Source organism: Athene noctua, chromosome 2 (assembly GCF_965140245.1).
Source record: "Athene noctua chromosome 2, bAthNoc1.hap1.1, whole genome shotgun sequence".
Taxonomy (NCBI): domain Eukaryota; kingdom Metazoa; phylum Chordata; class Aves; order Strigiformes; family Strigidae; genus Athene; species Athene noctua.
In genome coordinates this window covers 25378661-25400255 of record NC_134038.1, presented here as the reverse complement: position 1 = coordinate 25400255, position 21595 = coordinate 25378661, and the positions used below count along the sequence as shown (strand labels likewise).

Here is a 21595-nt window from a genome sequence, read left to right as displayed (position 1 = left end):
ACTTTCTGACTGCCCCCACAAATACATGTTATTCTAGTATAAGCATACAGAGTGTTCTGAGCAGTTGATGGGAATGACTGCAAATGCTTTCTAAATACTGGAAAAGTTTGTTTTATTTTGGTTTTGAGTTGCATATTTGGACCTACACAGCTTGCCTGTTTGCCTTACAACCAAATGCATACATATCACCATCGTGCATCTCTTCTGAATATGTATTCTAGAATCTTTTTAGGATCTTAGTGATTTTTAGATTTATTCCTTTCTTTGCATGTCATATATTTTAAGAAGAATTCATTTCTGTGGTTTATCTTTGCTTGTATGCAACTAAAAATTTTGGCACTAGATGGCAGTCATAGTATTGCAGCCTTAATTCAAAATTTTGAAGGCTTCTAATATTGGCTTCATTTTTCAGTGCCATCTTTCCAGCAGCTGCTACGTATACTGCCAAAATAACACTGTATAAGAATGGTTTACTATTGTATAACTTAATAAACTTTTGGAAACTTTTTTTCTGTTTTTTAAATAGCCTGAGGAGGCTCCTTCACTTGCTCTTTCTACTGAGCCATCTGTAATTGTATCAGAGAGCGATTCTGACAAGGTCGCTTCCCAAGTGCCACAGATGCTGCAAGAGACAGATGTTTCTAGTCCCAATATTAAGCAAAACAGTGTGCCTCCTCCACAGAGTAAGTACCTCTCAGTCCAATTCATTTGTAAATTCGGGGTGTATTTTTTCCTATAGAACATAGATAGTCAGAATGCTTTGCCCTGGGGTTTGGCTTTAGAGTGCCATATCAGGTTTTATGTATTTCATTTATATATCTTGCCATATTTTAGCTTTCATTGAAGTACTTTGACAAATGTGCTTTCACTGTGAGGAAAAACTCACTTCGTGTGCTTGAATGACTGAAAATGTCTGTTGGCCTTGTCCAGTCCTTAACAGACATTTGGATGTACCCTTCACCACCAGGACTGGAGCTCCATGCTGTGACTAAGTAGTTTTGCCAACACTGTTTCAAAGGCCAGCTTGCGAGTCTTCAGTGGAACAGATGGGTACTAATATAGCAGTTGACAGGATGTTTAGCTACCAGAAATTTGGAAAAAAATGCAAGCAATTCAATTTTCAACCTACTGGGGATTTTTTGACTTCTCAACTTAGCTCATTAACATCTGTTTCCATGTGCTTCTATGAAATGTAGTAATCAAGGAGGAAAACAGTTGCTGATATGGGAGTAGAAAAGTATTGGGTAATGCACTTATTTTTGTTGTAGCCTCACAGCACATACATCAGGCTGAACTACTGCAGGTATATTGCTTTTTTAAAAATACACTGTGCCCAGAGATGTCAAATGTATCCTCTGTTGTACTCATCGAAAGTGCTTACACTGAAGTACTCACACAGTAAGACAAAAAAATTAGAAGGGAAGTCAGGATGTGAAAGGCATTACTTTTTTTTTTAAAAAAAAAAAGGTGTTTCAGTTAGACTTTTTAATGAGATTAATAAATACTGACATTTTGTAAGAAGTTTCTGGCTAAGTGTTGAAATACTAAACCAGTTTTTAATAACTGTGGAAGAAACTAGATGATTTCATAATATGTCGTGTTTAACTCCACTAATTGGCTTTTTGGTTTTGAACATATTAAACAATGAAATCTTTTGAGCCAGTATGTCAACTTACATCTTTTTGTTCTGGTTCTAAAATATGAAGGCTTTTGTGACTGATTCATGCCTCATGTTCTGCATATAAAATAATTGACTTAATTTACCACTTTTGGCAGCCAGCATGTTCTAAGGCAATCTGTTTTAATAAAATAACATAGTGCTTCTTTATTTGACGATGGATTCCATGTAACCACATGTTTATGTAGTTCATTGTTTTTAAAAATACCTCTGACATGTCACTTATATTTAGGGGTTAAAAACAGTGTAATCTGATAAAAGTGAACATTTAATGTCAGTTGTGTACATGTACATTAATTCCAGTTAGCCAAAAAATAATGATCACATTACAAAATGAATGACCTTCATTGTATATCACTTTGTGGTGTAAAAAAGTAGGTTGAAGTTAACAAATGTTGGTTTAGATGCACTTCAAATTAGACTGTTTGGGAGAAAATCAAAAATCATGCTAGCTGATGGTTCTGAATTACATTGTAATAATATGGTGTCTACTGTCCAGGATTTTAAAAGTCAATTCTATGTAAACTTTCTCAGTCCTAACACTGTAGTTATGTTTTGTTTTTAGCAAAGTCTGAAGAAAGCTGGGAATCCCCCAAACAAGTCAAAAAGAAGAAAAAAGCAAGAAGGGAAACGTGAACTTCCTGAGATGGACATATGTTGCTGAATATTGTCATGAAGATTATGCTGTTTATGCAATAATTTGTGAACATGTACAGAATTTTATATAAATTTCAAACAATTTTTAAAAACAGAACTGCTGTGAACACAAACATCTTTAAAAAGGAATCAAAGGAAAGTAACTTTATGATATAGCAAACAACATGCTACATTTGAAAGACATTCTGAAGAGTCTGTTTTTCCAATTTTGGGAGAGAGATCTTAATTTAAAAAAAACTGGTTTTACAACACAGTGCCCTGTTTACAACAGATTATGCTCTCATCTACAGCTGCGGATAAAAGATTAATTTCAAGAAAGGGTTTTCTGTAAAAATAGTTGTCTGTACAATAGTGGGTGTTTCTTGCCTCTCTTATGAGGGATGCATTAGAAGCACAGAATGTCAACCATTTGAATTTGTTTCATGCCTAAATCAAAGTGCTTTGATTAAATACATTATCTGCCATATCTTTACAGTAAATTGGTTAGCAAGTCTGCTAGCTATTACAGGAATCACAAGTGCAAATCATTAACCATTTGTACAGTCAGACCTTCATGGTTTATTATATGAAGTTAACACAATAAAACTGCTTTAGGTTAAAAGTTTGAGAATGTGATTTGAAACTTGAGTATGGTTCATGAAGTTATTTTTGATAATGTCTATTACCTTACTTGAATTATTGAAGATAACAGTATATTTTTAAGAATGCAGTAGTGTGCATAAAATCGGTTTTCTCCTTCATTTCCTATAGTTCTTGGTTGATTCAGACTCCCATCTAAAACTGTATTCTTTCAACTTTTAAACTCATGGAATGAATTGAAATCAAATGTCTCCTTCCCTTAACCCTTTTTAACTTACCATACCTGATTCTGTTCTAACATGCCCAATTCTGTTCTGTTCTCTATTGCTAAAACTCTGAAGAAAGAAAAGTGAAATTTTTTTTCACTCACAAATTATTTGGGATTTCAGAGATCTGTTGGAGAACTGGAGTGGCTTCAGACAGCTTTAATTGACATTGTCAAGACCAGTTATCAGGAACACATTTTTTTACTGCCTTAACCTGTAGTGTGTAGAATGTGTCTAGACTTCTGGACAGGAGTTAGTGTTTTTATATAAAAAAATAAAAATTCATGCAAGTATAGCAGTTGTAAAATAAAGACCATTTCCTGCTTGAAACTGTTAATTAAAATGGTGTTTTAAGATGTGTTGTCATTTTCAGGCACTGTGTAATTACATGGTATCAAACTGGCAGATGTGTTTGTGTCTGTAAGGTGCATGCTCAGCCATGTACACTGTAAATAGCCTTTACAAAAATTTGTTTGATAAGGATGGTAATTAACATCACCTGCTAAATTCGGTTAAAGAAGAGCCAAGAATTTTTTTAAATTACTGACTTCTGGTTTTGTGGCACAAACAGAATTGTTAACAGCTGTAACACATGGTACTGATCAACAATCCTGTACTTTTACTGTACTTGACTGCAGTTCAGTATTGCAAGGCAAGAATAGTTAATGCAGCAAGCTGGTGTTAATTGTACTGAAAGTGCACCTTGCTAATGGAGAGCTTTCCTAATAAATGGATACTAACTTGCACAGGTATTAACCCCTGTATATCAGGAACATGTGACACTAAATTGATTTGTTAAAATAAATTGAGCATATTGAAAGTATTGATTTATTTACTGGGAAGGAGTAATGCCTGAGACTGATTACCTGTCAAGATTCATGTAAAATAAATTTAGAACTGAAGTACAGCTTTTCAAGGAGTATCTCAAGTCAAACAAAAATAGGGTGTAATAAAAATCATGCAGAGTCCTTTGCATGTGAATAATGTTATAATTTTACTTGTCTTGGTCATAGTAAAGGTGAAAAACAACGCCCTTTGAGTTCAGGTTTGTAATGTATGTCCGAAATTTCTGTTTCCAATCTGTATGTTGTGCTACGAGCCTCTTCTGTAGAAATTAAGATTTTAGGTAATGAGAGAGACTGCCCCTAAGGGTTTTCACTGCATAAATTCTTTTTTTTTTTTTTACCTCTTGAAGATAAAATTCGGTGATCGTTTCTGGGTTAGTAAGCTCTAGCTCTTGAATATCTTGTTATTCTGGAAAAAAGAAACTAGCTAACAACATAGTTAATGCTAATCAACTGTTACTACTAAGCAGAATCATACAAATACATAGCCTTCCTTTCAAAATGTTGTTACCTATTTAGCAGCACCTCTTACTGTTTTCTTAGTGTGCAGTTTCAACATCTTAGAAAGCAAAACTTGCTTTATTTGACATTCATTAAAGAGGTAGTAACTGTATAGCATATTGTCTATAAATAGAAACTTGGTTATCTATGTACTGTCATGTTTCTGTGACTCAAACCGTGGTTAGTCTTAATGATACACTGAATCCAGACTTTGGTACTTGGATAGAAAGAGAAAACACCATTTAAAAAACTTAATCATCTTTTCTTTTTTCTTTTTTTTTGAATGCATGGAATGTTTTCATAAATCCAGTATGTTGGGTTTTTCTAAATACTCTGGAATTATTTGTATGCGTAATTTAAACTTGTGATGATTGTAATTGAATAGTCATGGCATATTTTTATTTCTTTTGTGGGGAGGGAAAGGTGTACAGAATTCATATGTACTTGTTACAAAGATAACAACTGTGCATTGGTTTGGAGGGGGGTGAAAACTGTATTTCTGATGCCCTTTTAGAAGTCTAAAGAAAAAAGTGCAAGAGAAAAGCACTACTTTAATATTTACTAAGAAAGAATGTACATATTAAAAATATTTCAAACTTTATAGAAATACTTCTAGTACTGTTGTGTTGTAACTTAATTGTATCTCATTAGAAGCTGCCTTATTAATAGTTCCTAGCCATGGGATTGTCCTGTGAATAAGGCTTTTGAAAAGTACAGACATCAAAATACGTGGTTTAAGCATACTTTCAGCTATTATTAATCATAGTTGTTTTGCGTTTAAATGACCCAAGTTGTTTGCCAGTCAAGATTTCAGTTGTTAAAAAAAATACAAGTCTCTTGCAGCCACTTGTACCCGTGCATCTCATTCTAGCGACTGCTGACTACCAGTGAAGGACAGAGTTTCAGTTTTCAGGCCAGTACTGAAAAGATTTCTTCATTGTTCTGCTGTAAATGAATATGAGCCAGCAATGTACGCTCACAGCCCAGAAAGCCAACTGGTATCCTGGTCTGCATCAAGAGAAATGTGGCCAGCAGGTCAAGGGAGGTGATTCTCCCCCTCTGCTTCGCTTTCGTGAGACCCCACCTGCAGTGCTGTGTCCAGCTCTGGGGCCTCCAACATGAAGAGAACATGGACCTGTTGGAACGAGTCCAGATGAGGCCACAAAAATGATGAGAGGGGACAGAGCATCTCCCTTGTGAGGACAGGCTGAGAGAGTTGGGGTTGTTCAGCCTGGAGAAGAGAAGGCTCTGGGGAAATATTATAGTGGCCTTCCCCATCCAGTACCTAAAGGGGGCTGTAGGAAAGATGGGAAGGGACTCTATCAGGGGGTGTAGTGATAGGATGAGGTGTAACAGTTTTAAACTGAAAGAGGGTAGATTTAGATTAGACATAAGGAAGAAATTCTTCACTGTGAGGGTGGTGAGACACTGGCACAGGTTGCCCAGAGAAGCTGTGGCTGCCCCCTCCCTGGCAGTGTTCCAGGCCAGGCTGGACGGGGCTTTGAGCAACATGGGCTAGTGGAAGGTGTCCCTGACCATGGCAGGGGGGTGGAACTATATGATCTTTAAAGGTCCTTTCCAACCCAAACCATTCTATGATACAATGAAATGGAAGAAAAAAACTAAAAAATTGAATTGCTTCTTAAAAGATTATGCTAAAATTATTTTGCTATTAAAAGTCTATATTAATTACTTCCTTGAAGAACTGAGAACATCAGTTGAGTCAGTTTGGGTGGGGGGAAGGATCAGGAAGGACTATGTGACCAGTAATTCTTCACCTGAAAGTAGTGTGGTGTCACCACGGATGTTATTCCCTGCAGGACAAACAGAGCTGCTGTTAGTTGGGATTGATGTTAGGAGCAAAGTGGGAGAACTTGTATTTTTCAGACAAGTGGAGGGGAGGGGTGGTGGAATTACTGTTTCCTGTACTTCATAGCATGTTGCTATTAATGGTTCACAGACTGTTCCTACTGAAACTTGGTTGAACTGCTGAAATTGTCTCCATATTGTGTCCCTTAAGTTTATGAAACTATTGAACTTCTGTTCTTTTAAATGTCTGGTTAGTTATACCATGCTGAAGGTTTCTGGTTCACTGAAAATCAGTTTCTTTACTGAAACTTTGATGTCTTTAATTTTGGTGTATTCTGGAAAGGAAAATTGCATTTAAAACTGTTAACATGAAACTATTGGTTTCAGGGTTTCATACAATGCTTTTAAAAAAACATGCTTAGGAACATCTGCAGCTCAAAGCAAGTATATTTTCTATCCTAACTGTAGCATCAAGTGACCTCTTAACTTGGCTCAGTATTTTTAATTCAGTCCACGGCAGAGGGTGAGTCATGGACTGCTCAGAACCGGATCACCACAATGAACTCATAAAACTGACTACTTCAAGATGGTTCCCTGTTTTCTCAGGGACAGCAAATCTTTTACACACACAGTGTTTCCACTTAGCTGTTCAATAGGCTCTGACTTGGATTTAAGTAATTCCTTATTTCAAATATCTAATGAAGTATAAACCAAATACTTGGTTACTGAGAGCTTTGTTTTCAGAGGCCATTCTGACTAAGGCTGCCACAGCTTGTTTTTTGGGACCATACTATTTCCTTGACCATCGTTATCTATGTAGCTAATGAGCAAAGTTGTGCCTTGAGCTGCATCTGCCTGTGAAGCTCAGGATGGGAGAGAGCTCCTCTCTGATGTGGTACTGTGACTTGGACTCACAAATTACTACACAGTGAGTTTTCTCAAGGAGTTGCCATCGTTGGAAGTTCAGATCTGACCCAAATGAAGTCTTCACATGAGCAGAGTACAATTGTATGTGAAATCAATTTGATGACCCCTTCTGGTTTATAATCTCTAGTTACTAAAATGAAGGTAGCATCTTTCTGACGGAGAGACAATCATGAAGCTGTCATTACAAATTATGAAGACTGGGTTCTAGATTGGCTGCAAGAGTTAAATCATCCTGATTTAAAGTTTTCTTATTTATAACAATTTTCCACTTTTAGCTAGTTTGCTAATGAACAGCTATGTTGAATGTATACACTGTGATTAGGTATTTCCTTGAACTTTTCTCCATTGCCTTGAAAACTGAAAACTGCCTTACCAAAGGCTGTTTAATTTTCTCTCCCTTCTCTGAGATCTCTCACATTTTTTGTCATTTGACCTGCACACATACAACTGAAAGGCTCCCAAATGTCGTTGTACTGATGTCAACGGCTATTGTTTTGTGCTTGCCTAGGAAAAGAAGAAATAGGTGATGCTCCATGTATCCATAATAATCCATGCCTTGGGAGCTGAGCTATTTTGGGGATCTAGTATATGCTGGAACTCTTGTTTTCGTCATTCTTGATTCAGCTTTTAGTTCCTCATCTTCCTTATTCAAACCTGACAGGCAAGCTAGAACTGGTAACTAATCTCTTCCTGACTATAAGCTTGAAGTATCCCAACATCAAAATGTAATTGGCAAAAATATTTTTGCAGCCAGAATGTTTTCCTTAAAGCTTCCCTTTCAGATCTTTATCTAATCTCAGGGAGAAGAAAAAAAAAAAAAAAGCTTTTAAGATAACTTTGTGGATCTCTCATCCAGAAGACTTGGAAGACCTGTTTTGCCAGGTAACCCAGTGATGAGACCAGTGAAGCTGTATGTTGTGCTTTATCTGAGGGACTGAAATCTCTAGAAGGTATCTTGGATTAAACATTTTAAAATTATTTACATTTGAATGAAGAGAGATTTCCTTTAAAAAAAAAAAAAGCCATAGTTAAGCTGGCTGGTTATGCTTCTTTGTTGTTTGAATATAGTAGAATTATGAACAGAAAGCACAGACTACTAAGACTACTATAGAATTCCACACAACTGCTACCTGACTTTCCATATGCATTTGTTGTTTTTTTTTCTCTGGTATGCATGAAACATATCTCAATAGCTCTATCTTCTGTCAGTCAAATCCTGCATGGGCTTTTCAAGGTGGTTTTCTCCAGAGGTTTGGTTGAGTTCGGGAGGCCCATGTGTTCTCCTTAAGGACTGTTCAATGCAGTGTTAAACAGCGTCTTTTTCATAACCACCCACAGTTTGGATGCTTGTGAATTACAGAAGAATGGAATCCATCATTATTTACTTTTCTGAGAGGGGGGGGGGAACCTATAAATTCGGTGAAATATAGGCTGTAGCCTTAGGCCAGCTGAGTTTTGCCAGAGACAGTTTAGGACAGGGCAGCTACCTCAGGTGCCTATTTCAAGTGCCCTGTTCCAAGTAACCCTGCCATGCCAGCATCATCTTGCATTTGACTCTTGAAATATTTTGTTCCAGTTTTGTGTCTTAGTTACACCAGCCTTTAGCTTGGCTGGAAAGCTGGAGTCTTTCAAGGTCCTTGAAACTTTTTCAGATAAATCTCTTTTTCTGTGCTTGCCATCACAGTCAGAGTAGGCACTTCAAGAACTAAATCTGAGATTGTACAGTGACTTGTGCGCTCTTGCAGACCAGCCAGACAACACCCAACAGCAGCAGTGCCAGCTCACCCACACCCGTACGTGCCCTGCCTGTTTGACTTGCCTCCAGAAGGTGTAAGAGTAGCTGTTAAATAAGGCTGCCTGGTACTCAAGTGGTATTCTTGCTCCAGCTAGCTCTCCGGTATTTCTGCTGTAAGTTGTATCTGTGGACTGTGTAGGTAAATAGTGTGTTACTTTTAAGTATGAGACTTTCACAGTTGATTTTTAACATGAGTTTTTCCACCCTCATAGATAACTTTTTTTTTCTGTCAAGTCATGCTTGGCTGTTTATATTTAAAAGTTTTAAATGTCTTAATCGTAATAGAGATTTGAAATATTTTCTTCCTTTTTAGTGAAATTCCTTTCTGTAGATTCCAGGGACAGAAGTTCAAAGAGGTGTCTGCTCTGAACTTATGTGATAATTCAATTTAAAAAAAAAAGAAAAAAAAAAAAAAGGAAACCTCTGTTTTTAATAAACAGAAATAATGTTACTCAGATTTGACCTAGGGATTGAATACTTTTCAACAGTAGTAGTAGTAAAATGTATTTAAGTGCTTTTCTGGAGTGGACTCGGGATGCTCAGCACTTGATAGAACAGAGCTGGAAGATCAATACTGTGCTATTTTATATTCGTATACTCCAGAAATGTGGTTCAAGTCATGCAGCCTGATGTTAACCATGGAACTTCTATATGGTGTTTTCAGAGTGTGTCTTTTACTGCAAGTCCTTAGCAGGCATACAGAACAGCAGATTTAGTGATTGGTTTTGTAATAATTAAAACACTTTAGCTTTTACTGCCTTGAATATAAAAAATACTTTGTGGACTGTGACAGAGACACGTAATTGAAGGGTTCCAGGGTCTGGCATGTTGGTGGCTGAGACGGGCAGCTTTTACATACCCAAGGATTGACATTTGTTCTGGATTTCTGTAGCCACATCATCCGAATCCTACGCTATTGGAAACCTGAGGTCAGAAGCCGTGTGTGTCACTCAGAAAACAGAAAAACACTTTTTGCTTGCTCACTTCCAGGCAGGATGTCTGTCATGCAACACAAGGTGAACATGTGGAAGCAGGATTTCAAGTGCTTCACTTTACATTAATAATTTCATCACTAAAATATCTTGAATTTGTGCTAGTATGCCACTGGGATTCATAACTCTGTGCTGCCAGAGAATATAGTGCTGAAACACATTTTCTTATGTAAAGACTTAATGTAATGCTAACATCTCTTGAGAGCACCACACGTCTTTGAAAGTTTTTCACTTCTGCTTCATGTTGCTACTGTATGGAGGGCATGATACAGTTTGAGGTTTTAAACTCCTTAGACTTCCCAATTTTTTTTTGAGCAGCCCACCTCAAAGAAGGTATTTTGACAGGTTAACTGGGGGAAGAATTCATAGCTGCAAATTGTGTTCTTTTTGTATGGCAAACCAGTGGCTCAGCCCTGCTCCAAATGATGTGAGCTATCAGCAGGGTGTTCTTCCAGGGCTTTAAGGATGTCTCCCTCAGCATGGTAGTAACTCTCAGCAAGGGGTGCCAACTAGCTTGCAAATATTAAGGTGCCCTATCTGGCAGTTAAGTGGTTTAAAGGCTCATATACACTACACATCAAAAGGGAAGGGGAAAACTGTGCAGGTTTGCATTTTCAAAGGAAGTTTGGTTTTAAAGAATGTCATGTTGGTGATCAGGTTTTTCTATGTTAGAGCTGAAAAGAAAGTTGGATGCTAAGAATATGTGCAAACAGTGTTAGGTACTTCAGTACAAAAGTGTGCAATAAGGAGGCTGCTAGTTGTGTAGTAATGGCATGTGCTGTTACATATCTACCAACTTGCCCCAGTAAGTTTGGCTTAATTTCAGAGCACTTTCATATTCAGAATTGATTTAAGCATTTTCCGAGTGTTCATCGATTCACAAATTGGGAGTGCACTGATGTACCCTCATAATAAACCTCAGGCTGAATTTAGCACTTGAAATCCCAAGTCAGTGCATGTTATCTGAGCTCTATGAGGAAGACAGCATAAATCACAACTGAATGAAATGCTGCGCTAGTACAAAATAGGAGGTGCTGCTCTCCAAAGTGACAAATGTATATCGTTCTGATCTGTAGAGATGGGGTCTTCATAAGCCGCTTGTATTGCAAAGGTTTGTACGTAGATGTTTGACACTAAATGAGTTGCAACAGAGATGCTGCATTAGAACTGTGTGTTACTGTTGTATCCCCTCCCAACTTCTTGTGCACCCCCAGCCTCCTCACTGGTGGGGTGATATGAGAAGCAGAAAAGGCCTTTGTAAGCACTGCCCAGTGATAACAAAAACGCCTCTGTATTATCAACACTATTTTCAGCACAAATACAAAACAAAGCGCCATACTAGTTACTGTGAAGAAAATGAACTCTATCCCAGCCAAAACCAGCAGACACGTCCATCACTGAATACCAGCGTGAGTTGGGAGATCTCTGCAATGTTGGCTCCATCAGGATTTCCCAAAGTTGCTTCAGGCTATAATCAAATATACTTTGTACTGATAACCTATATAGAGACACACAGCAGAAAGCAGTGTGAGTGCGAGACATGGTTTTTGGAGTGATGTTTTCACTGCACTTGAGGATCAGTTGTCAAATAATGCTATTTCAGTAGAATTATATTGGTATTTGTGCTGCTATTTGCTATGAAGTGGAGGATTAAAGATTAGGCTTATTATTTATACTATCAATCTTACTTCTGACATGAGGGATCCTAAAAGGACATTTTTGACATTTGGAGGAACCTGTGATGAAGAGAAACCAAGAATATCTTTGTTTTCTACAATTAGAGCATTAATAGCCTTGATCTGTCTCTATTTAGAAGAGACAATATAAAATACACAGTACTAGGCGGCCTCAGTCCCACGCTCACATATAAGCAGTACTGGTGGCTCCATCTCATGTAGCTTTTAATCTACTTTTCCTAGCTGCATTTCCCAATACATATAAAAGATTTATGAACTGGGACAAACTTCATCCAGTTAAACTTTCTGCACTTCCATCATCTGAAAGTGGTGTTTTCCTTGCTCATGAAATAACAAATCCATTTGTGCTGTGTCTCGGTACTTCATGAGGGACATACCATGGACCCGTAGTATATACAGTGTGTATGAAAGGTGTTACACTGCATGTACAGTACTTGCAGTTTGCCTCTGCATGGGCTGCAGAAAAAGGCAAATATTGGCTGTGTTTGAATTCCTATTGTGTGCTCAGCAAGTCAGCCATCAAGGGGATTCAGGACAGACTGCTGAAGGGGGCAAGCCCAGCTGACATTTTCATAAATCCACCAGCTACTGTGGCATGTTCTTCAGGGTTGGCTGGCAAGCAAGTAAACCCCACCAGTGACTCCGTATTAAGCAGTAGATGGGTAAATTGGCAGAGGATGTGAGACTAAGAGAAAGTTGAGCGCCTTTCTTAGCATAGAAGAAAAGAACATGGATGAGACTGGAAGTTTCTGTAAAGGTCCATTGGTAAACATCTATGAACACCAGTGAGAAGAACGGGATAGCATGCCCTGGAACTGGCTCAAGTGTCCAGCAAACTTGGAAGAGAGCAAGAAAAGAGGAATAACTCCATAGATACTCAAAGTAATGATGGTGATGCTATTCACTTGCTTTAAAGTTGGTGATAATTAAAGCTCAGGTTTTTGGTTCTTAATTACTAAACAGACCAGGGGAAAATCTAAGCAGGCTCCCAAGTAAAGTGGTGAGTTACTGCTTAAAACCTGACTAGGATCTAAAAAGAGGAAGCTGGGAAGTGTTTGCTGTGTAACTTACAGGCAGTAATAAATTACAGCTGTGAAAGATGTGTTTTAATTCCTCTTGACTGTACTTAAAAATCAGTGTTGGTTCTCATTAGGATGGAAGAAAATGATTTCTCACTACACAGAGATTGTTAATAAAAGGCAAAATCATCATGACTTCTCCTAGATATAAGTAAAAAAATATCCAAACAAATATGTGAACGGAATGGGCTTGATGAGCAGAATTGGGGGAAATACCTACATTCTTTTACATAAAAAAAAAACAAAAAACAAAAACAAAACAACAACAAAAAACCCTACCACAAACAGCAGTGAGCTTAACAAAAGGGAAAAAAAAAATGTAATTGCATAATGAAAAAGGGAATAAAATCTGGCAACTTTCCCAGTGTTGAGCCATACTCAGATGAATCCATAAATTAAACATTAACTAATCTGACTAATGGAACTAAAAGGAAGTAAATACTATTTGATGTATATTAGCTTTTCTTAGAAGGTCTGCATCTCCTATCAATCAAAGACCTGTGACCTCTCTGACCACAAATTCAACACAGCATTAAAAACTGAAATTTCCTTTGCTCAAGCAATCTGGCAAGCAGGAAGACACTGATGGCAACACAACCACTTCTTTATCCAACAGCTCTATCTCCTCCTCATATGCTGTATTTTGTGTTCTATATAAAATGTACCCATCTGTACCAATCAGTTTAACACTGCATCCAGCAAAGCATTCAGGCCAAAAGGCCAAAATACTCCAAGCATGATCTTCTGCTGTCCCGCTGTAGTAAAAGGTCAAGTGTAAATTCTAGGATGTTTGAATTTAAATAGTGAAGGAGAATGGGGGATACAATCCCAATGCTGTGTTCATCAATTAAATAAATACTGTCATGTCTGATGCCTGCACTTTTAAAGGCTTTTACAAAACTGTTTAGATCACTACACTAGTGAGAGAAGCAGTAAACATACTCAAAGAACTAGAATCAGTATCTGATGAGTAGTGAATTAGTTTATCAAAAATACTTGAAGAAAACTGTTGTAGAGTAGAAGTTACTAGGATACAAGGGTCTAAAGAGCTCATTAGCCTCGTGGAGGAAAAGCTGATGAGTTAGAGTTAGATACAAGACACCTGTGCTTACTAATTTTGTTGATAAGGGTTGAAACCAAGCTGCCAAGACTAGTGGCAGTGTCTCTACTCCGCAGTGTCTTCAGGCACACTGACCCAGCAGAGGGGAAAAGACAAAGCTCTTTCACTCCTCTGGGCATAAGGTGAGGCACAAGGTTCACTATCTCTGTTTAGCTGGGAGAACTAAAATTATTACAGAAATTCACACACTTCCCAAGGCAAGAGGAGAGAGAATTGATGTTCTTTATTTATTGCTAAGGTACTGCTTAGTGGTATAGAAGCACTGCGGGGTAGAAAGTTTCAAAGGATAAACATGGTTTTAACACATTATATTGCATCTTTAGATGTACTTTTCAGACTCTCTTTGACTTTATATGTTTTACTTTCATGTATTCATCTTGTAAGCATTTTTACTAACAGTTATCTTCAGTCAAACTTGCATTAGCATGTTTAAGATTTCCACTGAAATTGCAAATTATTACTAATCAAATATTATTCTAGTGAGTAATCCAAATGCTCAAAATTAGTAAACTTGTTGTGCCTTTATTCTTCTTTTAATCAATATCTAGATCAGTCCAATCTACTTCCATAACAAAATAGTTCTTGTGTACCACCACGGTAAGGTTCACTTATGCCACGTGCATTTCTTTGGTCTATACTTTCTGTGTTTGGATGTGTAAGAGGGAACAAACATGTATGTGTCTCCCTATGATGAACACCAGAGCCAGACAACTACAAGACACCTGAAATTTTCAGATCTGCCATGTTGTCTGGTTTGGCAATGTCACTACACAGCAGATGGGACTTGTGATAGTTCCTGTCTAAACCTGAGGGAGAAAATAGCCATTATGAGCCACAGCCAGGGTTTCTGGTGGATAGTTACTGCAAAACCTGCTATCTACAGACACTCTTGTGTGGTGGTTGAATGGCTAATTAGTACCCCTCAGTTTTGTTCTAAGTAGTTGCTCCAGGGGAAGCCATTGTGTACTGTTTTCCCTAGTACCCCTGTGTGCTTTTATTAGAAACGACCCAGGGAGCTGAGCAGGTAACCCACACAGAGCTGAGGAACATGCATAAGAAGGAAGGAGTTGTCAAAGGAGGCAGTTGCAGACCAATCCCAAACCTCTGTTACTGCCGTGAAACTCCAGATCAGTGTACTGTGCTGCTGTGTGGGGTCCAGGGCTTGCTGTGTGCTCCCAGTGTGGTTCTGGAGGGACCGAGACCCATTGGTAACATGGGGGAGCTGGGCTGATGGCCACCTAATGGGTGGTGACTCAAAAAAGTAGTGCTCAGGGGAGTCCAGGGCTTATGCCACTTCTAAATACTGTCCTGCACAAGGGAGGAGGACTTCAGGGTCTGCTGATGGAGAAGAATGTGGAGAAATGGTCCAATTCTGCCAGTCCCACAAATGAGATCCCCCAGTGAAGGGACTGGGAAGGAGTTGCAGTTGCTTTGACTGTTGGAGGCTCCCTTACAGATAAGGGACCCTGAAACAGTGGTGAACATTTATGCCATAACCCAAAAGCCCTGACAGCTAGACACAGTTACAAACACTCCCGGGCTACCTGATGAGCTGGTGAGGCATCCTGTTGGTCAAGGTGAGATTCATACATATCACGCTGGGGGAGCATGCAGGAAAAACAACAGTAGCAGCATGGCCAAGACTAATACAGAAAATCCCACAGTGTGGTTGACCTTGAAAAGTGTCAAGAAAGGCTGAAAACTATCCCTGATTTCACCTTACAGGCTGGGACTTACAGATCTCCCAGAAAGACAAGGAAGAGGCCACGGCAGAATAGGGTGGAAAGTCCTCTAGTGGTCTGGTAGCATGAGCTAAAGACTTGCACAGGGGAAAGGTCAGAGCTCAGCTGATGCTGTTGGAGGAATTGGAGCAAGATGTCAGATCTGTCTGATGCATTTTACTCCCCAAAGAAGGAAATGACCATACTCTGTCAAATGAACACTGTTCACTGCTCTCTTCAGGTCTGGATGAAGCCCTACAGCTCCAAGATTCATGAGCATATTGGTACCTTCAGCAGTGGTTTTAATTGTTGCTCATACTATATGAATCATTCGCTTGTGTTCTAAATCTAGTAGATTACTAAACCAGCCATTATATTCTTGGTTTTGGTTTTTCAGGGGAAAGAGGTGAAGTTTGTAACAGATACTTTTTCAGTCTGTTAGGATGTTAAACCCCATAGCCCCCCCACCCCCCCGGAAGGAGAGATGGACTCCGTGGTAAGCATACATTCAATCTGTAGTAGTGCTGACCCCACCATCTAGTTCTAGGGGTGGAACATATTGGGCATATATTGCAGGTTTTTGGTAGCTGGGGGCTGCAGGGGTGCCCAGTGTGGGAGGATGCCATGCCCTGTGCTGGTCACAGATAGTGCCAGATGATTAACTCCAGTGTACATATCTTCTGCATGCCAAACTTCAGTGAGTAGCAACCCTGTGCAAATGTGCTTAAAGAAAGAACAGCATAAACAAGGAAGAGGAGAAAGGGAGGGGACACAAAAAAGCCACCTAAGAAGAAATAGAAATGATACTTGGAAGGAGACATTGATGAAGCATCTGCTTTTGTAAGAAGGTGCTCCGTGCTGGAGCAGGTATGCCTCTGAGGAGACTGCAGCCCATGGATAGCATACGGTGTCTGACACTGAAGAAAGACTTCCTTCCAGTTACCAAATTGCAAATCTGCTACCAGGAAAATAATTAGATAATCACCTAACCTTTTTTTGAGGTTCCTAGTGAATGTAGCACAGATACTTTCTTCTCATCCAAAATTTTAAAATCAATCTGTGAGACTAGCATGTATAGGAAGACCAGAAGAAAAAAACCAAGAGTTGGATCTCAGTGTACTCCAGAGCTCACCAGCCTTCTTTTGAGTTCTATAACTTCACAGCAAAACTGAGGGGTTTTCAAGTCAGAAAAGGGGAAAATGAAGGAGGCAGTAAAGTGAACTTTTTCTTGCAGAACATTTGGTTCACAATGGTAACATATCAAAATATTATAATGATATGGGTTTTAAAATCAGCAAATTTTAAACAGAATTATGAAGATGTGACGCAAGGGAGCTGGAGTTGCAAATGCAGTTTACCATCATGAAAGAAAATTTGTAAGTGTATCACTTGTCTAAGTGATTAGAACCACTATTTTCTATAAGGTATATTATGACAAAAGTGAACTAAAAAGATCCAGGCATTTCTCTCAGCAATTTTGTAAAGGTCAAGAGAGAATTTGAAAAGAAAGAAAAGCAAAAAAAAAGAAAATAATTTGTTGTCCATTGTTTGGTACTGAAACATGAGAATTTGACTAACTCTCTGCAAGTGGTTGGACACCAAGCTGTGTCATTGCGATGGCTCTCTTATAGGCTTCTAAGATGTATTCTGAGTGGTAACATGCTGGAGAAACATACTGTTCTCACTCTGATCTTTTTTTACGCAAGCCAGGAGAAAGAATGTTTTCTTGAACCCATTTTGAATTGTGGCAGCAGGCCTGCTTTATTGCATGTTGGCCAGTCTTTGTGACAGAGAGATAGTGTCAGACATTTATTGGAGGGTAACTTTTTTTAGAAAGCATGAGCATTTTTTAAACTTTGCTGCATTAAACATTTCTGTAGCCCTGAATACTTGAATCATTTGCAGGTCTGAAGCAATCTGAACAACTGGGACCCTTAAAATGACACTCTACTACAATCACAGTTAATTTCAATGTTGTCATCACCTTCTGCCCAAGGACAATACACAGACCTTTGTTTCTGGACAATGTTCAACCCTTTTCTTATCTTGTCTTAACCTAGCCAAATACAAAACAATTAACTTCCTCACTCACTCTGGAGCACATGGCTAATCCTACAAGCAGAAGATGTGGTTCTCTTGAGCTGCCCTTTTGTGTATGTGCTGTAGGCAATGCTGGGCAACAGTATAACTGAATTATTGAAGGCCAGTTGAACTATGCTTCACCATCTCTGTGGACTGTGAGTACAGACAGAAGGTGGGAATGATAGGCAGCTTCCAAGCCACCTGTCCTCTTCAAGCAATATTGTTCAGACAAGCACTTAAAAGGTTGGGAAGAGGACTACCAGTAACCAATTTCAGTGAGCCCTAGAAAGCACAAGAAAATGCCAAATGGATCAGAGCACCCTCTGGCAGGAAGGAGAAGATGTCTCCTGGAGTGAGAAGATCACGAGGGACACGTGGGAGTACAGAGCAGAAGCAGGACTCAGAATATGCTGGATTTTTTTAACAGCTTGCAGCACAGAGAAGAATTGGCAATGAACCGAAGTTGGGCTGGGTCCTTCCGCAGCTGGCTAGCATAGCTCTCATGGTGTGCTGCAGGGAACAAGGGTCATGTAACAGTCCCAGTAAGTGGATTTCCTTCTGCTAAGCGGTGGCTGCTGAAGGCCATTTGGCACCACTGCTAGCAGATGGAGCTAACGGCAGTGGGGGGCTGTGAGTGTTGGGGGTCAGGCCTGGGAGGAGGCGACCAACATGGTGCCAGTGACTGCCTCTGACAGAAACGCTGCCTGGCGCTGAAGTGCTAAGGCTTGGACAACCGGCCCAAGCCAGAGCTGACCTATAGATGAATCCTATGTATTTTGTAACTGAAAACCATTGTGCTGGTAGATATTGTACTAAGTTATAACAATGCACTTATGCTGATGTAAAAAGTGCTAAAGCATTGAAGTACTGAAGCCTGAACAACAGGCCCCAAGCCGAAGCTGCTTAGTGTGTAATCATTAACAAAGTATGTAAACTCACTAGTGAAAGATGCAGCTTAGACAAAATATAATAAGGAGTGAGGAGAGAATGTATCCAACTTCCCGTGTTTGGCCTTGTTCAAGGCTGAGAACCCAAGTATCTGGCCTTGTTAGCAACTCCCTTGGTTTCCCCCCCTGAGCCCTGACCAGGCTTTGGGTGGAATCCAACAGGAGAATGAAAACAGAGATTTTCCGCTCAAAACAAAGGTGCCAGCTATTCTGGCTTGTTTATCTCTGGTATATAAGGCTGGGCCCGTTTGCAGTGACTTTGGCAGCCTCACCTATGGGTGGACGCACCGTGTAGGATTTCCCACTTGCCGGGACAGGCTCTGCAAACCCTCGCTGTAACCGGGGCTGCCCAGTATTTTTCTTAATCACTATTGTCTCTCTTGTGTAGTAATAATTTGATGCATTACCCTGTATTTTCCTGTTTGTTGCTTTAAGTGCACTATTCTGCTTTTTCTTACTGCATGTTTTCTGTATTACACTGTTACATTATTTGGTTATCACTAGTAAAATACACCTACTCTTTTCACTCTGGTGTCTGAGTTTAATTGGTATCCTTAATCAGCAAAACAGGCGCCAATGTCCAGCCAGCAAACCCTCCTTCCAAAAAGCTCACTCAGAGCCTAGGCAGGAAAGCAAATTCTCCTCTTGATGAGGTTTTGCAGAGAAAGCTGCACACTTGACTTGCAACAACCAAAGTGTCTTCTCAAAATCCACTGCAAGACAGATGGACTGGTGTGCATTGGAGCCCAGGGGCCCTCATGGTGTAATCTCTGTTGTGATCACCCCCCACCTTTTACTGTCTTCTTGGTTTAATTCAATTTGCAGCTATATCTGTGCCTCCAGAGCTGGTAGCAAGGGCAGTGAGCTGGGATCAGTGGGGGGTATCTCCAGAGAAGGTGGGGCTCCATACACGTCCACAGCAGCACTTGTGCCTATGCAGTCAGTTACTGATGAGAACTGAAGACTGTAATTGCTGTAAGGCAGGGACTAGGTCTTCCATCTGCAAAGTATGTAGTATGCCACAGAAATAAAAATAGAAAGGAGCAGATTGTACTTTGTCATTTCTCTAACTCTGCCTTTATATTTCTCTGGACTTCTAGAGTTGATTATAAATCAGGGGTGTGATGTGAAGCCTGATGTTTTCTGATCTTTCTCATCAGTCTTTTTGAATGGAAATTAATAACTACACAGGAAACTGCTCTGAAGTAATTAGTGTTCACCTTCTCATTCTTCCTTCCTTTTTCTTCTGAGGATATTCAGGTTAAAGCCATTGATGGGAAATCATAAGCAAAAGAAGACATGCAGTTCATTTCTTCTCACAGAGATGAGAGCTGTGCTGGGGGATGTTATAAGCAGCTATTGCATCTAGCAGCTCCAGGGCCTGGGGTTCCTCCTGCCTGGCTGCTGGAGCCCAGCCCAGCTTGTTGTGCCCACCCCAGGCCGATGGATGTGGCTGCTGCTTTCCGGTTTGCAGGCACAGGACACCCATGGGAACACCTATGCAGATGGCCACAGACAAAGTGTTGCCTTCAGCTGTACCTCCTACATGTAGGATTTGCAGAAGACCTAAGTACAGACCAGCTGGTCCAACTTGATGTTTGCAAGAGAACAACACACCCCCCAGTTTGGGGCACGTACAGACTCTTCCCCCACCTCGCAGCCAGCCTCAGACACACAAACTGTGACCCAGGGCCCCGCTCCAGCTGCTGGCTCTGAGCCCCTTGCTCGCTTCACTCACAGAGATCCCCCCAGTAGCTGGCACTTACTCCTTTCAGGCCCCCCCACACTTTATGGAGAGTGAGACAACACAGAGAGACAGTTAAGAAAGGTTTTATAAGAGAAAGTGATCAGGTACAGGGCTCAGTCAGACAAGTGTACTTTACACAGGTGTTCTCCTTTACACAAGTGTACCCCTTTTTGTCTGATCCTCCACTTTGTTCCTTCCCAGTTCCCTTCCTCTAGTCATTCCTCCCTAGGTTTTGCAGAGTCCCCCTCAAATATCCAAATCCTCATGTTCTTCTTGTTTACCCCTTCTTATCAGTTACAAAGTCCTGGTGATGCTCTCCAAAGCTGCGCTTGAAGCTCTTCAATGGCCCATCAATCAGTAACTGGAGACTTTTGGTCTCTGGCATTGTCTCCATTGTCCCTCATCCACCAGGTTTGCCTCTGTCCTTGTTTATCGCATCTCCCTTTACTTATTATCCCCTTTGTTTTGAAAAGGTGGGTCCTTGGTCAGATAGCTTTCATGAAGCAGATGCTCTTACCTTCCATATACACTTTTAAGTAATACATACAAGGGTTTAGTCTCTAACTTGCTTACTTTCTGGTATTAAAGGACAAGGTTTCTCAAGGTTACCAGTGAGATAGTTGAGACAACATTGTTTGGGATTTTTCTCTTGTCTCTCGAATATTTGTTTTGTCAATATGGATGTTTCATTTTACTAGAATTTTAGTGTCATTTTTGAATATGAATCTTGAAAGTACAGTATTTGGTTTGTGCATATAATCCAGTCAAAGTTATAAATTCCATGCCAAGTGGCTTTTCTCTTTATGCGCACCCCTCCCTCCGCCCAGTTTTATAAGTACAAGCTAAGTTATGTAAAGTTCCTACTTCAAGTATTTTTAATTTAATTTACTATAGTGGCTTCATGAGTAGGGATAAGGCACAGTTAGAAATATTCCTCCTTGCCAAGTTAGCTTTTATCTTGGAGTTCCTGTTCTGTGTAGGTGGATGTATGGAATAAAGAAGAGCCCCAAAGCAACCATATAGGGAAACATCTGATTACTTTTCAGTGTTATATTTTGATGATAAATTGTGGGATTTGGTAGGAAGCCAAGATAGGTGGCAGTAAATAAATAATTCTTAGGGTCAGGCTAGGCATACAGACCTCCTGGTAGAG

General features: G+C 39.7%; 1 protein-coding gene across 3 annotated transcripts in view; it reads left to right on the top strand.

Annotated features, from left to right (window-relative positions):
- The window catches only part of MTDH (metadherin), a 39719-nt gene extending 34397 nt beyond the window's left edge, over positions 1-5322 (top strand). For all 3 annotated transcript variants that reach the window (XM_074898670.1, XM_074898668.1, XM_074898667.1), the window contains 2 exons: positions 527-683; positions 2244-5322. In XM_074898670.1, coding sequence (XP_074754771.1) covers positions 527-683; positions 2244-2314 — 228 coding nt within the window. In that variant the 3' untranslated portion in view covers positions 2315-5322. The remainder of the gene's footprint in view (positions 1-526; positions 684-2243) is intronic.
- The last annotated feature ends 16273 nt before the right edge of the window (positions 5323-21595 follow it).